This window comes from Taeniopygia guttata, chromosome 20 (assembly GCF_048771995.1).
Source record: "Taeniopygia guttata chromosome 20, bTaeGut7.mat, whole genome shotgun sequence".
NCBI classification, from domain to species: Eukaryota; Metazoa; Chordata; class Aves; order Passeriformes; family Estrildidae; genus Taeniopygia; species Taeniopygia guttata.
This window is the reverse complement of record NC_133045.1, coordinates 8,190,795-8,205,881: the sequence shown is the minus strand read 5'-3', so window position 1 is coordinate 8,205,881 and position 15,087 is coordinate 8,190,795. Positions and strand designations below refer to the sequence as shown.

The 15,087-nt window shown below is 60.6% G+C and overlaps 2 protein-coding genes and 1 long non-coding RNA gene across 5 annotated transcripts; 2 read left to right on the top strand and 1 right to left on the bottom strand.

Annotated features, from left to right (window-relative positions):
- The first annotated feature begins 218 nt into the window (after window positions 1-218).
- CCM2L (CCM2 like scaffold protein) lies at window positions 219-4,044 on the top strand. The gene is made up of 10 exons (XM_030288642.4): window positions 219-375; window positions 635-802; window positions 1,105-1,188; window positions 1,280-1,463; window positions 1,786-2,237; window positions 2,319-2,454; window positions 2,578-2,641; window positions 2,863-3,010; window positions 3,193-3,331; window positions 3,517-4,044. Exons 1-10 carry the CDS (start codon window positions 346-348, stop codon window positions 3,792-3,794), a joined length of 1,683 nt encoding a protein of 560 aa, XP_030144502.1. The 5' UTR covers window positions 219-345; the 3' UTR covers window positions 3,795-4,044.
- A 1,233-nt stretch (window positions 4,045-5,277) lies between these two features.
- On the top strand, window positions 5,278-14,625 carry HCK (HCK proto-oncogene, Src family tyrosine kinase). Of its 2 annotated transcripts, XM_072917187.1 has the most exons (14): window positions 5,278-5,383; window positions 6,767-6,896; window positions 7,281-7,323; window positions 7,587-7,686; window positions 7,834-7,932; window positions 8,074-8,177; window positions 8,561-8,710; window positions 9,005-9,157; window positions 9,476-9,658; window positions 10,112-10,188; window positions 12,482-12,635; window positions 12,859-12,990; window positions 13,578-13,825; window positions 13,863-14,625. In XM_072917187.1, the coding sequence occupies exons 2-13, from the start codon at window positions 6,768-6,770 to the stop codon at window positions 13,778-13,780; spliced, it is 1,527 nt and encodes a 508-aa protein (XP_072773288.1). In that variant the 5' UTR covers window positions 5,278-5,383; window position 6,767; the 3' UTR covers window positions 13,781-13,825; window positions 13,863-14,625. The 2 variants fall into 2 exon arrangements, with proteins under 2 accessions (XP_072773288.1, XP_030144656.3); XM_030288796.4 differs by having other exon boundaries at window positions 13,578-14,625.
- On the bottom strand, window positions 13,282-15,076 carry LOC140680392 (uncharacterized). Of its 2 annotated transcripts, none has more exons than XR_012051595.1 (3): window positions 14,938-15,076; window positions 13,863-14,321; window positions 13,282-13,825 (listed from the first exon to the last, which is right to left on the bottom strand). It is a non-coding gene; the product is annotated as an uncharacterized lncRNA (long non-coding RNA). The 2 variants fall into 2 exon arrangements; XR_012051596.1 differs by lacking the exon at window positions 14,938-15,076 and adding an exon at window positions 14,771-14,879.
- Between the last annotated feature and the right edge of the window lie 11 nt (window positions 15,077-15,087).

Genomic DNA, 15,087 nt, shown 5'->3' with positions numbered 1-15,087 from the left:
GTCTGCCAAATCCCAGCCCCAGTCTCGGTATAAGTATCAACCCCAGTCCCAACACCAGTCCCAACACCAGCACAGTCCAAGTCCCTGCTCCAGCCCCATCTCAGCCAACTTCAGCCCCTGCTTCTGCCCAAGTAACTGATCAGCCTGTATCCCAGTCCCAGTCCTGTCCCAGTCCCGGTCCCAGTCCAGTCCCAGTGCCAGTGCCAGCCCAGCCCAGCCCGGTCCCAGCAGCCCCCAGGAGAGGCAGGAACTCACATCCCAGCTATCCTGGTGGAGTTTCCGACACAGGAAAGAGCCGCGGCGCCGAGCGGGGCAGTGGGGGCGGCCGCAGCACCGCGTCCTGCCATGGACAGCGAGGCCAAGAAGGGGAAGAAGGTGCGTGGGGCTGGGGCTGGTGTCCGGGGGGGTGGCAGGAGGGTAGGAGTGGGTGAGACGCACAGGTTTGAGAGGCTCCGTACCCCTCCCACAGCACAGTGGGGAGAAGCGGAGCCCCCAAATAGTGCGAAGAGCCAGCAGAGAGGTGCTCAGCTCTTACCGCCCCCCCTCCCAGGGGCTGGGTGCCACGAACCCCATGTGTGGGGGCCAGGGTTGGGTGCCCGGTGCTGACCCGTCCCCATGCCCGTTCTCCTGCCAGGGTTTCGTGTCGCCCATCAAGCGGCTGGTTTTCCCGAAGGCTGCGCGGAGGGCAGCGCCCCGCAGCAGCGTCTATCGGCGTCCGCTGCACTCCGTGCCCCTCTACCCCCCCGACTACCTGATCGACCCCCAGATCCTGCTGCACGACTACGTGGAGAAGGAGGTGAAGGTAAAGGGATCCCCAAAAACACCCGGAGTCACTGCCCGCTTGAGGTGGGGTAATGAGGCCACCACACCATGCTGAGAGCCACACACAGAGTGGCCAGAAGGGTCCGGGTCCCCTCCCTGCCCAGGCAAACACCCAGGGAGGAGGAGGGTGCGTTGGTGGTGCAGGGAGGACCCTCTAACTGCGGGGTGTCCCTGAACCCCGGGGAGATGTGTCCTGACCTTAGGGCCATGGTGGGGGTGGGGGTGGGGGGGACGGTGCATGCCCCAACTTCCCCAAGCTGCCCTGGGCTTTTCCCCCCTCAGTTTTTAGGTCATCTGACATGGGTGACATCGTCCCTGAACCCCTCCAGCCGGGATGAGGTGCTGCAGCTGCTGGACACGGCCAGGGTAAAAGGGGTCCCCACTCCCCAGAGGGTGGGCACCGGGTACCCCACACTGCCGGGTGCCCCACGCACGGCCCCGCACTCTGTCCATGCAGCAGCTGAAGGAGCTGCCGCTGCAGACGACGCCAGAGCAGGACAGCATCCTCAGCCTCTCTGCGCGCTGCCTCCTGCTCACCTGGCGCGACAACGAGGAGCTGATCCTGCGAATCCCCACACACGAGATCGCAGCGGCCTCCTACCTGCGCGACGATGCCCTGCACCTCCTCATCCTCAAAACCGGTGCGGGGGTCGGGCCGGGGACCACCAGCCGCGGCACAGCCGGCCCCGGGTGGCTGTGAGGGGCTGGAGCACTGTGGGTGATGGGTGTCAGAGTCTACAGGGCGGCAAAATCCCGCGTTGTCCCTGTCTTGGCGTGTCTCCTACAGAGTCCCGGAGGGGTGTCCCCAACCCACTGGGCTTCCCACATTCCTATCCCACACCCCCATCCCTCCGCATCTCACTGGGCTGGAGGGACAGGGAGGCCAGGGCAGGGACTGGGGAGCAGACAGGGTGGGCAGCGCAGCCCCCCGCCCTGACGCCCTGCCTGTCCCCATCCCCTCAGGCCTGGGAGTGGACCCGGTCCCCGCCGGGGCGCACCCCGAGGCAGCCCCGGCCGGCTTGCCGGAGGCGTTTCCCGCAGAGAAGCGTGCGGGGGGCTCGTGGCCGGAGGGGCGGCTCGGGGGCCCGATGGAGCGGCGGCACACGATCTGCAGCCTGGACTGGCGGGCAGCGAGGGGCGGGCAGGAGGGCCGGCAGGGCGGCAGCCTGGAGCGGCGGCGGGGCGGCAGTTGGGAGCGGCGGCAGCGCGGGCGGCCCTCGGGCAGCTGGGAGCGGCGGCAGCCGTGCGGCGGCAGCTGGGAGCGGCGGCGGGCCGGTACCGCCGGCGGCAGCTGGGAGCGCGGCACCGGCTTCGGCAGCTGGGAGCGGCGGCACGCCGGCAGCAACCCCCTGGACCCCCAGGAGCCCTGCCCCGACGCTTACTCCAACCTCATCATCCTCGCCGTGCCCAACAGGGTGAGAGGTGCCGGCGTGTGCCACCCGCCGGCTGCTCGCCCGCCCACCGGTACTCATTGCCCGCGTCCCTTCCCGCTGCAGGATGCTGGGGAGGAGTCCTGTGCCCTCATCTGCCAGGTGTTCCAGATCATCTACGGTGACCAGAGCATCGAGTGCGTGGACCGCGCCGGGTACCACTACACCTCCACTCCCACACGGCCCTGGCTCTCCAGCAGGAGTGAGTGGCTGCAGACAGGAGTGGGAACATCAAATGGGGTGTCATGGGGCTGATGGGTGGGGGTACATGGACACATCGTGTGGGGTTTGTCTCTGCTATGAGTTCTCAGCTCTTCCTCCCCAGGCGAGAGCTGCCGCACAGATGGGACATACGGCTACGATGCTGACTACAGCTGCTGCAGCTCCTTGTGAGTCTGGCTCCCCTGGAGTGTCCTTGGACTGGGGTGGGTCCCACCGGACTGGTGTGGGATCCCCCTGCCCCTGGGTGGGTACCCCTGCTCTTAGCTGGGTGCCAGTCCCCGCTGCAGTGATGCCCCAGCCCTCCCTGATGGTGGGTGCTGTGCAGTGGGTGGGGGGCAGCTGAGCACACGAGGGGTGCAGGGACCCACTGACCCGTGTCCTCCCACAGCAATGGCTCCCACGAGACCTTTGAAGCGTATTACAGCGGCACCTCCTCGCCCTCCTTCCACCGCTCCCACCACAGCCTGGCCACCGCTTGCAGTGGCAGTGACCAGAGCGGCGCAGGGCTGGAGCAGCTGCAGGACTACATGGTGACGGTGAGGGCACAGGGATGGGCACAGGGACAATCAGCAGGCCAGCAGTGCCAGCAGCTGGGGCAGGGGCAGGAGGCAGGTGTGGGCTCCCTGTGCCAGAAAGCAGCAACAGAACACAGGGTGGGGGGCTGGGACTGTGTGCAGCTGGTGTCCCAAAGCCCAAACCTGTCCCTGTGTCACCACAGCTGCGCAACAAGTTGTCACCACAGGAGATCCAGCAGTTTGCCATCCTGCTCCGTGAGTACCGGCTGGGCACGCCGGTGCAGGAATACTGCACAGAGCTCCTGCACCTCTACGGGGACCGCAGGAAGTTCCTCCTCCTGGGTGAGTGTCTGCAGCCACCCTGTGTCACCCTGGTGATGTCTGTGCATCCCTTGGGGACATGAGGCTGGCGCTGGGTGTGCTTCAGGGGATGTCAGGACCCTGTTGCTTACTGGGGGCAGGATGGGACAAACCAGTAGGGCTGGCCTTGCACCCCAGTGCTGCCCAGCTTACGGTGCCTATGACAGGAATGAGGCCCTTCATCCCTGACCAAGACATCGGGTACTTTGAGACCTTCCTGGAGAGCATCGGGATCCGGGAGGGCGGGATCCTCACCGACAGCTTCGGCCGCATCAAGCGCAGCATGAGCAACACGTCGGCCTCGGCCGTGCGCAGCTACGACAGCTGGTCCCTGCGCTCCGAGTCCGAGTCCTTCAACCGCATGATCACCGACATCACCCACGACATCGAGGCGCTGGCACGCGATGAGGAAGAGGAGGAGGAGGAAGAGGACAACTACCTGTGAGCCAATGCCAAAACCCAGCTCCTCTTCATGATCATTGGGGTGGTGCTGCACCTCCAGCACCGGACTCAGCAGGTGCCCAGCTCTGCCCCAGAACCAGTGGGGGTGAATTTGTCACCATGGGAGGGGACGGGCCTCTGCACTGCCCTGCCAGCTCTTGTCAAGGTTGTTGGAATCACAAGGTAGCCATGGCTGTGGGAGAGACACATGTGCTGTAATTTCTGCAAATTTCAATTAAATGCTGGGGCTGGGAGTGGAGCAGAGCAGTTTATTCTGCAGGGGTTGCTGCAGTGTGGGGGTGAGCTGGGGCAGGGGCTGCTGGGCTGGGCTGGGCTGAGCACCTGCCCACTCCAGTGTCACCTGGAGGTCACCACCATGTCAGGGTGCTGCTCCTGGCTGGCTCCAGGGGATGCTCAGAGCAATGGAGGGGGTCAGCAGGAATGTGCTGGGAGAGGAAAGGGCTGCTGGCTGCAGCTGGGCTGCGGGTGTTTCACAAAAGGAAGTTCCTGCCCGGGACCGGCTTCCTGCAGTCCCGCCCTGCAGCCCCTCCGCCGCCGAGGGACAGGGCCGTGCTCCCGGCCCCGATGGACCTCAGCTGATGTTCCCTGGCCACCGTCCCCGAGCCGATTCCCCCTGGCCACTGTACCCCAATATCCCACAGCTGCTGGCCCGTGGCTGATGGCCCTGAGCCAACATTCCCTGGCCCAATGTCCCTTGGCGGGGACTGGGGCTCGGTGCTGCAGCCCCAGGGTGCTGTGTGGGCAGCAGACGCTGGGGTTACCGGAGCAATTTGTTTTTATTACCAAAAACAATTTGCATATGCAAACCCTCCTGGGGTGGGACGCTTTCCCACCCTGGCTGCTTCCTCTGAACGCGAGCAGCCCATGGTCAGGGTCACACAGAGCCCTGGCTCCCCTTGCTGATGCTGCCTGCACCCCGAATTCAGGGGGTGTCCGGGCAATCCAGAAGAAAGGCTGGAACATGCCAGGCTGGGTAGGGCACCAAGAGGAGCTTTGGCAGGGTCAGCAGGGACACCCCAAAGGCCAGGGACACCCGGACCTCTCTGAGCTGTGCTTCACAAAGCCAGTCCCATGCACCCCAGTGTGTCCTGGATTCCCTCATGTCCTGCACCCCACCACGGATTCTCAGGGCTTTCTTTTCTCCTTCCTGGGACAGAGAACCGGGCTGACTCCGGGTCCTGTGCTCCCCCCGTGCCCCCCGCTCTCCGTGACCCTGGGGGCTGCTCTGGGGTCCGGGACCCAAACCCGTCCGGTGTCCCGGGGACGGCGGATGGACAGACGGGCTCTGGCACCCCTCGGGGGTCCCTAAGGGCAATGGGGTCACTCAAGGCTGGGATGTCCTGGCTGGTGCGGTCCGTGGGATGCTGATCCCCGTTCCCAGCGCGGCAGAGGAGGCACCGGCCGCACCCGTCCCGTCGGATTCGGGGCGGGGCCGCACCGGGAGGGGCGTGGCCGCACCGGGCGGGCGGCGGGAGAGCACCGGGCAGAGCGGAGCGGCACCGGCAGCCGGGGCTCCGCGGCGGGACTGGAGCGGGACCGGCCACGGGGACGTGCCTCAGGGCGGCAGCGAAGGTGAGAGCTCCGAGGGCAGCGAGGGAGCCCCGCCGCCAGTCCCGGGCAGCCCGGTGGGTCCGACCCCGCCCCGGGCCGGTCGCGGTCACAGCGGCGGACCCTGCGTGACCGGGATGAGGTGATGGCCAGGAATCTTACGGGTCCTGGTGTAGTCCCGACGAGGGGTCCCTGCCGGTGGCTTTGCAGGGGCTGTCGGGGACCCAAGGCACGGGCAAGGGCAGCAAGGGGGCTGCGGGCAGCCTTGCTCTGGGAGCGAAGGGCATCCTCATCCAGCCTGGTCCTCGTGGCTGGGGGCACCGCATGAGCCCTGGGACCTGGTTCTCCAGGGAGGGACACGTCAGGAATGCCAGCTATGCCACAGGAGCCGGCGGGGATGACCCTTGGACCGCCCCGGGTGTTTGTGCTCTGTAGGGCTGGATGCGCTGAGGCGGTGTGGGACGGGAACAGCAAATTCCTGCAGTGGTGATGGTGTGAGCCACGTCGGAGTTTAAGCTGGGCCCCAGTGGGTTTGCCAGGATGGATCTGGCACAGTCCTCAGGCTGTGCCCGGTGAGGGCGATGAGCTGTCGTGGGCTGGCACTGCTGCTCCTGCTCTGCCTTCGGGAGCAAGGCTGGCCCAGGCTTTGGAAAGACCAGGAGTGACCACGGCGTGTTATGTGACAGTGATGTTCCTCAAGAGCTGTGCTATGCACATCGAGGGTTCAGCCCTGAGCTTCCTCCTTCGCTGTGACCACCAGCACCTTCTGCTTTCTCTGCACCCAGGTCTCCCTGGCCAAGGGAAGTACATTTGCAAGGGGTTTACCACTCCTGCTGCTTCTTGCAGCTTTTTTTCCTACTGAATTTCTTGGGGTGCTGGAGAAAGTGGAGCATTTGTCATTGGCCCGGACTGGCTGTCTGGGGCAGCTCCCACCCAGCAGAGATCAGGGGAGCACAGTGTGCAGTGGTGACCTGTGGTGATGGGGGGAACATGGGCACCAGAGGTGCTGTGTGGGGACCCCCAAGCTGCAGCAAAGCTCACCAGGATCAGGGCCCCTCTTTGCAGAAGATAACGAGTGTGACTCTCTGCTGCCATGGTGCCCAGTGCCTGCACCTTATCCTGCATCCCACAAGGACAGGGAAGCTGCTCCATGGCTGCTGCTGGTCTCTCCCCAAACTTTACCTGCTATGACATCTCCAGGAGATCCTTTTTCCTCTGGAGTGTCCCTGGGCACCTCAGTAGCCTGAAGCTGTGGGAGGAGCAAAGTTTCTCTGTCCCAGCAGAGCACTGGGTTGGGCTCTGGAGCCCTGTGCTGGGTGGGAGCTGATGGGAACAGGGCTGGACTGGGGTTGGAGCGGGGCTTTCACCTCTGTTGCAATGGCCTCACTTCCCCTTCCTTGGCAGCAGCATGGGTTGTGTGAGGTCAAAGCAAGCTGGTGTCCAAGAGAAGATGATAAAAAGTAATCCTGACCCTGATCCTGGCCCCACTGTCCAGCAGGGCCACTATGTGAGGGACCCCACAGCCACCAACAAGAGGGTGAGTGATGAGAGATTTCAGGGCTGAGCTGCCACAGGGGGTTCAGCCCCTCTTCTCAGCAGTGCCACCAGCACTGAGAGTGGAGCCAGCTGAGGGCACCGGGACAGGGACTTGGCTATTGGGTGGGAGCTCAGGCCACACTGAGACAAAGCACAGAGTGGACCTGATGGGAATGCAGGAATTATGGAGAAAGAGAGAGAAAAATGAAGGTGTTGGGAGGGGGTGGAGATGTTGGTGCTGGCTGGGTTGTCATGTCAGGTGGTGCTGGTGCTGCCCCTCGGGTGCCCTCCTGCTCCTGCCATTGCTGTTGGGGCCAAGACCCACCATGGGAAACGGGTCTCTGTCACCTGAGATGTCACTCTGTGGTTTTGTTGCACTTTCCAGAACAATAATGTCCCCAGCATGGCTGTGCCCCTGCCTGAGGCTGGTAGGTACAAAGGGGCTGCAGATGGGTGCAGGGGGTTGGAGTGTGTGGGGTCAGTGCGGCCGATCCTCTCTGACCTAGGGTGAACATCTTGGAGGGATGGGAGCTCTGGGTTCCCCTGAAGGGCCAGATGTGACACAATGAAGATGGAGGTGCTGGGTGCTGTGGGGGTCCTGGCCAATGTCCTGGCCAGTGCTCATGGCAGGAGTGGCCAGGCACCCCATCCCAGCATGGGGAGGGGTGCCCAGAGAGCTCCCTTGCTGCAGGCCTGGGGGACAGCGTGGTGCTGGCACTCTACGACTATGAGGCCATGAACGCTGGGGACCTCAGCTTCCAGAAAGGGGAGAGGATGAAGGTCCTGGAGAAGTAAGTGCTGCTGGCAGACTCCTGTCCAGTCTCCTGATGGCTTGTGTGGCCCCGTTGGGATTTTTTCTGGAATTTGCTCTGGAGGAGCACCCTGCTGGTGCCCAGATCCAGGTGCCAGGAGCCAGCCCAATGCCACTTCTGTCATAGGTCAGGGGAATGGTGGCAAGCACGGTCACTGGTGACAGGATGTGAAGGCTTCATCCCCAGCAACTACGTTGCCCAAGAAAACTCGCTGGAGACAGAGGAGTGAGTCCATCCCTGCATGCCAGATCCTGGCCCCATGCTGTCCCACACTTCCCCACTGCCACTGTTCCCGCTCCTGCCTCGTGTCCTGCCCCCAGCCCTGCCCCACTCCAGCATTCCTTGGTTCATTTGGTTCTGCTGCAGGTGGTTTTTCAAGGACATCAGCCGGAAGGATGCAGAGCGGCAGCTCCTTGGCCCTGGGAACATGATTGGGTCCTTCATGATAAGGGACAGTGAGACAACGAAAGGTGTGGAGAGGTGTCCACAGCACAGTGGTGGGGAACAGCTGCCCAAAGGGCTTCCCCCATCCACCTTTGCCTGGAAGAGGAGCTCCTTCCCCAGCCCTGGGGATCTGCTGTGCTGCAGGGAGGGACTGGGGAGCCATGCCCTGGCTGGAAGTGCCCCTGCCATACCCTGTGGCGCTGCCACGTGTGGCAGGGATAGGGGGATGTGTCCCTTTGGGGCTGCTTTGGGTGTTCGGGGGCTGGCCTGGGGCTGCAGGGGTGGTGGCAGCAGGGTGGGATGGGTGCTGCTGGCTCTGCTGGGCGATGGCTCTGTGCGTGCCAGGATGGTGCAGCAGGAATGTGCTCCTGCTCCCGTGGGAGATGCCAGCTCACCCCTCCCTGCCCAGGCTCATACTCGCTCTCGGTGCGGGACGGGGACGAGCTGCGGGGCGGGGCAGTGAAGCACTACAAGATCCGCACTCTGGACAGCGGTGGCTTCTACATCTCCCCACGAAACAACTTCAACACGCTGCAGGAGCTGGTCCAGCACTACAAAGGTGAGCCCTGGGGTGCTTGGCCACCCTTCCCAAATGGGGCTTTGTCCCTCAGCCAAGCAGCTGGGGGTGTGCAGAGGCTGAGGGGATCCTGCCCGTCACCCCTGGGCTCCTGCTGCAGCTCTGACTGCAACATGCAGTGACTTCCAGACCTCCCCCTATTGCCGTGGCTGGCCCGCTGGCTGGCACAGCTGTGGTGCTGGTGTTCCTGAACACTCATGGTGGCCAGAACTCCCCCGTGAAGCACAGTGTGGCCAGTGAGACAGGCTGGCTGATGGCCCTGGATGCTCTCCTCAGGTCAGAGTGATGGGCTGTGCCAGAAGCTCACCCACCCCTGCCATGTACCCAAACCAGAGAAGCCCTGGGAGAAAGATGCCTGGGAGATCCCTCGGGAGTCCCTGAGCCTGGAGAGGAAGCTGGGAGCCGGGCAGTTCGGAGAAGTGTGGATGGGTGAGAGCGAGGGGGAGGTGGCAGGGAGGATGATAAAGGTGATGGTGGAGGAGGAAGAGTGAGGGATGTGTGAGCAGGCAGAGGGATGGTGGGTGGGAAAGACAAGGAAGGAGTGACCTGAGGGAGAGAAGCAGAGGGACATGGAGGTGACCCTGCCTTAATTCAGGGGCTGGTTGGGGCTGGGCATGTGGGGACAGCCTTGGGCTGTGTGTGGCCTCCAACCTTCCCACAGCAGCTGTGTCTGCAGGGCTGGGACTTTGGCTCCAAAGCTCAGTGCTCCCAGGGCAGTGTGCAAATGATCTGTTGTGGCACCCCCAGCTACCTACAACAAGCACACCAAGGTGGCGGTGAAGACGATGAAGCCGGGCAGCATGTCCGTGGAAGCCTTCCTGGAGGAGGCAAACCTGATGAAGACTCTGCAGCACGACAAGCTGGTGAAGCTGCATGCCGTGGTCACCAGGGAGGAGCCCATCCTCATCATCACCGAGTTCATGGAGAAAGGTGCAATCCGCAGCCCTGAGTGATGGCTGTGCCAACCGGCAGCACTCAGGTTCCCTGGGCTGGTGCAGGATCAATCCCTTCCCAGGATCAATCCCTTCCACATCCCCAGGCTCAGCTGTGGGCTCTGAACCACCTCCCAGAACTCTGGGACCAGTTCTGGCTCCTACCACAGCGTGCCAGTGCTCTGGGGCGGGGTGCTGGGAGAGGGGATGTGGTGACAGCACTGGGAGAGGAGGGACACCTGAGGGGACAAATGAGTACAAGCACTCTGCAAGGCAGGAGGGAGCCTGCAGAGGTGCTTCCCCATGGACTATCTGTGGGAGTGGGATGGGGGACTGGGTGTGTTTCCAGAGTCCTCTTGTCCTGCTTGGCTCCTCGGGACCCTGTGCCACCCTAGGGGTGGGTGCAGGCTCCAGCTAAACCAACAGCCCTGGCACCTTTCCCTGTCTGCAGGGAGCTTGCTGGATTTCCTGAAGAGTGATGAGGGGAACAAGCTGCTGCTCCCAAAGCTGATTGACTTCTCTGCCCAGGTGAGGAAGGAGCAGACCTTCCCCAGCTCCGAGTGCCCTTTGTCCCCCTGAAAAGGGCGAGTGAGGAGCCTGGGAACTTACCTGGGGCTTGTGCAGCGCCAGCCAGGAGCCTGGACTGAGCAGGGCTGGGGGTGCAGTGAGGTTTTCCTGTGGGCAGCCACTGCCTGCTCACCATCCCTATCCCGCTGACCTTGCAGGAGCAGGGCGTGTGAAAGGAGAAGTGGCAGCTTCCCCCTCACCACACCAATATCTGCAGCACTCAGCGAGCCCACCTGCACCTGAGCAGTGCACAGCAGAGCTGCACAGATCCTGGAGAGGGTTGGCTATTGATTTCTATGTCTGCCACGGTTCTTGTAGCCCTCGCAGTGGGGTGACTGTGCTTTGTGGAGAAAGTGAGGATGAGGATGGGGCTTGTTTTCACAGCTCACATTTGCACAGTCTCTTCTCTGGAATGTGCCAGTGCTGCTTGGTGTGGCCCAACCAAGCCTAAGGCAATGTTATCAATTACTATAATTGAAACCTATTGATATTGCTAACTATAATTTCTAATTTGCTGCTGATGTGACAGTTACCTACAAACCTTACCTGCAAACTTGGCCAAAGCCCCACAAACCCAGCATGGGCACACACCCACCCCCTCCAGCACTGCTTCAGGACAGGGCCACGGTTGTGTGAAGCCCTGTGGGTTTAACAGGAATCCTGCAGCATGATCCTGTGTGCTGCCAATACCCGAGAGGCTGAGCCAGGCACGGTGCCCAGTCTCCTGGAGGGAGCATGGCAGGCTGTGTTGCCCCAGGGGAATGCCTAAGGGAGGGCTGTGGTTCAGTAAAGTCACCAGAGGGCTGTCACGGGCAGCTGGAGAGGCAGGAGGACTCAGAGATAATTATTTCTGAGCTGACTTTGAGTACAGCAGAAGGGCTGCTGAACACCTCACTCCATGTGCAACCATTTGCACAACCACTGAGTCCCTGCTGCCTCTCCAGGGCCCCTGGGTGAGGACTGAGCCCAGGGACCCTTTGTGCTGAGCTCAAATATTCCACAGAGGCACCTGAGCAATAAGAAAGGCAGGATGGGAGCCCTGTGGGCTTGGAGCAGGTCACTGTTGCTGGAGCTGGCTGTGCTGGGCTCTGTGGATCAGCTGTGCCCTCCTGCACCATCTGTTCTCAGCAAGATGGCTCGTGCCAACCCCAGCTCGGCCAGGGCTGCGAGGGGCTGCTCGGGGAAGCTCAGGGGAGCAAAGGCTGAAGGGCTGTCACAGGCAGGCAGCAGCCTGGCCCTGTGCTGGGGCTGAGTCACTGCGGGCAGAAATGCATCTGCGGTCATGGAAATGATCCTTCCGCTCTTGCGCTGCCTGGTTACTTCTGTATTTAGTGGGGAGAGCTCTGTGAGAGCTGCACCTCACCCGGGCCAGCTTGTGTGGGTGTGATAAGGAGGGGATAAGTGTGATAAGTCTCCTCTCTGGCTGCTCCAGCCCCTTCACATTCTGGATTCTGGTTTGGGGTTTGGTTGTGCACATGCTGGGTCACCTCTGCCTGATCAGGGCTGAGACCTGCACATACAGCACTGAGTGCAGAGACTTCAGAAGGCGGAGTGGTGAGGGGGGATTGTCAGGGGCCATCCTGTCCACAGGCAGAGATGACTCTTCAAAAACTAGTCTGGAAGAACTCAGGCATCTTCCCCTATGCTTTTCTGCCCTGGCTAAGGAAGCTCTGGAATGCTGACTTTCACTGCAGCAATTAGTGAGCCATTGTGGGTGTTTTGGAGACTGGTCTCAGGTCTTCCCTGAGCAGAGAATGATTTGCTCCTCCTCCACATCCTCATGGCTGTGGATGAAGCACTTACACCTTGCCCTGCAAACACTCACAGGCACTCTGGTGATCACATGAGCTCCTCAGCTGTCAGTTCTCACAGATTTCCTCACACAGCAGCTTAAAGGTGTCATGTTGGGCTGGTCACCCAAACCCCAACCTCTTCTGCAAGGGATTCTCTGCTCTGAGAGCAGTTTCCATGCAGGAAAGTCACAGAATGGTTTGGGTTGGAAGGAGCCTTAAAACTCATCTCATTCCAACTCCTTGCCATGGGCAGGGACACTTTCCACTAGACCAGGTTGCTCCAAGCCCTGTCCAGCCTGACCTTGAACACTTCCAGGGACGGATATCCATCTCCTGCTGTGGCTCAGCCTCCTTGCACCATTTTCTGAGTGCTGGCCAGAAGCAGTTGACTTCTTTGGTGCTGAGGGGGTATGTGTTATTTCAAGCAGCCTGTTTGCATTTGCTTTTTTCCCCTGTGACAGATTGCAGAAGGAATGGCTTTTATTGAGAAGAGGAACTACATCCACAGAGACCTGAGAGCTGCCAACATCCTGGTGTCAGCAGCGCTGGTGTGCAAGATTGCAGACTTTGGGCTGGCCAGGGTGATCGAGGACACCGAGTACACGGCCCGGGAAGGTGCTGGGGGCAAAAGGTTGGGGGGTTCCCCCAGGGCCACTTGCCACCTTGGTGGTCCCAACCCTGGGAGGGATGTGCTGGGTACATGGGCAGAGGGAAGCTCCTCTCATTTGCATCACTTCACTTGTTCCTCTTCTGCTTGTTTCTTGTTCCCCATATTTCACCACCCATTTCTCAGCAGTTGGGGTTGAGCTCATGTTTCCCATTGGATGTCTTTGTCCAGGTGCCAAGTTTCCCATTAAATGGACTGCACCTGAAGCCATCAACTACGGATCTTTCACTATAAAATCGGATGTCTGGTCCTTTGGGATCCTCCTGACTGAGATCATTACCTATGGACGCATCCCTTACCCAGGTAAGGAGGTGAAATGCCTCCTCTAATCTGGTTCCAAAAGACACATTCCACCTTCTGGGCCCCATGCATGTGGTCTGAGCTTCTCCAGCTCCAAGGGAAAACCCTGTAAATCCTTATCATTAGGGACCATCCTGTATCTTATACTAATAATTATTTTGGCACCTTTTTTTCAATGGGAAATTACTCTGTAAATGCTACCACAAATGGACCATGAAGGATCTGGGGTGGCACGACAGGCTGTGCTGAGGAGCTCTGCCCCAACACTGACTTGTGTTCATTGGAAGCAATGGATCATCACAGAATTAGCATTTTAATTTATACAAAGTGATTTTAATTCATACAAAGTGATTACAAACCCCATCTGACCTGGGCCACAAAACTCCATCCTACAACAACCTAGCATCTCCTTTGTCCTTATTTCCCTGACCAGGAACAGCAGCTCCCCTTTCCCAACCCCTCTAACCACTTTTCCCTTCCTGGAGACATTGCCCAAAGGGAGAGAAGCTTTGGGTTTGGGGATTTTATGGCTTTTAAAGACACCAGTGATAACCCAGGTGACGTTCAGCTGTCCCACCCCGTCTCCCCAGGGATGTCGAACGTGGAGGTGATCAGGGCGCTGGAGCGTGGATACCGGATGCCGCGCACGGACAACTGCCCCGAGGAGCTGTACGACATCATGATGAGGTGCTGGAAGATCAAACCCGAGGATCGCCCCACTTTTGAGTACATACAAAGTGTTTTGGAGGATTTCTTCACTGCGACAGAGAGCCAGTACCAGCAGCAGCCATAGCACGGGACGCTCGGGGCGGACACTGCCAGCTCTTCCCTGTCTCACCTGTGCCCTGTTTCCTCTGCCAGCCTGGCCCAGGAACCACAGCCCTCCTGGGGTGGCTGGGCTGGAGGAAGCACACGATGGAGACGAGACATGGCCACACTTTGTGCCTTTCCCAGGAGTTTGAATGTCCGTGGGGCAGCGGCTCCAGGAAGTGCTGCCTGGACAGTGGATGCTCAGGCCCCAGGAGGATGGACAGGGATGAGGCCAGGCCTGCTTTTGCTGCAAGGAAAAACCCAGAGCAGGGTTTTTTTAATCCTTCTGAGATCATATCACATCGTTCTGCAGAAGTGCCTTAGTGTGCTGGCCTTGGCAAAATGCCCTGCAGTGCCTGTGCTCTCTGTGTGATTGATCCCAGGGGATCTCCCTGGGGCACGTTGCAGTGCAGCCCGTGGGCTCATCATCAACAGGATCCTGGGGTTTGGATGTCGAGTGTCGCGGTGCCTTGTCCTCCTCTCTCCCTCCTGGGTTTCCTTCCCCGGTATTTTCATGGCAGCCCCTGTGCAAAGTGCAGGTTTGGTCAGGCTGTGCCACAGGGGCAGATGGACATAGACAGCGCTTTTCCAGTCCATCCCTGCATGGATCCCCCTCCACTTGCCTTGGGAGGAACCTCTGCAGCCCAAAGCCATGGCAAAAGGAGCCCTCTTCCACATGGCAAAGCTTCCAGGCAACATTCGTTGTCTGCTGGGGCATTTGCAGTGCCAGCAAGGGCCAGGTGCTCCCTGCACACTCACTTGATATTATTGTTTATTTTTAGTATTTCATGAGGTTATTTGGGGAAAAGGAATAAACAATATTTTTTTAAGATAGCCATGTACCTCTTACAGCAGGGAGACTGGTACCTGTGATTATTTTTGATACCAAGAGGCAAATGCCTTCGCTTCTGCTTTGGGATTTTTTATTTTTTTGGATTTTTTTTTTTTTGTAATCAATAAAGTATTTATCAACCTTTCCTCTCCGGGCCGTTCCTGCTGCTCCGCAGCCCGGGCGGGGGAGACGCGGATCAGTTGAGGCCCGGGGGCTCCAGAGCCGGGCAGACCCGCAGCGCCCCGGGACGGACCGGGAGCCCCGGGACGATCCGGGCGCCTCCCGGCCCCGCCGCCTCGTGCCCTCACCAAACATGGCGGCCGCAGCGTCGCGCCCGCTCTCCACGCAAAGGCCGCTGCCCTCAGCAAAGATGTCGGTGCGGACCGCCCCTTCCCCGGTCGGCTTCGCGGAGCGAAGACCCCCGGGAGCGGAGACCCCCGCCTGAGCCCGTCCGGCAG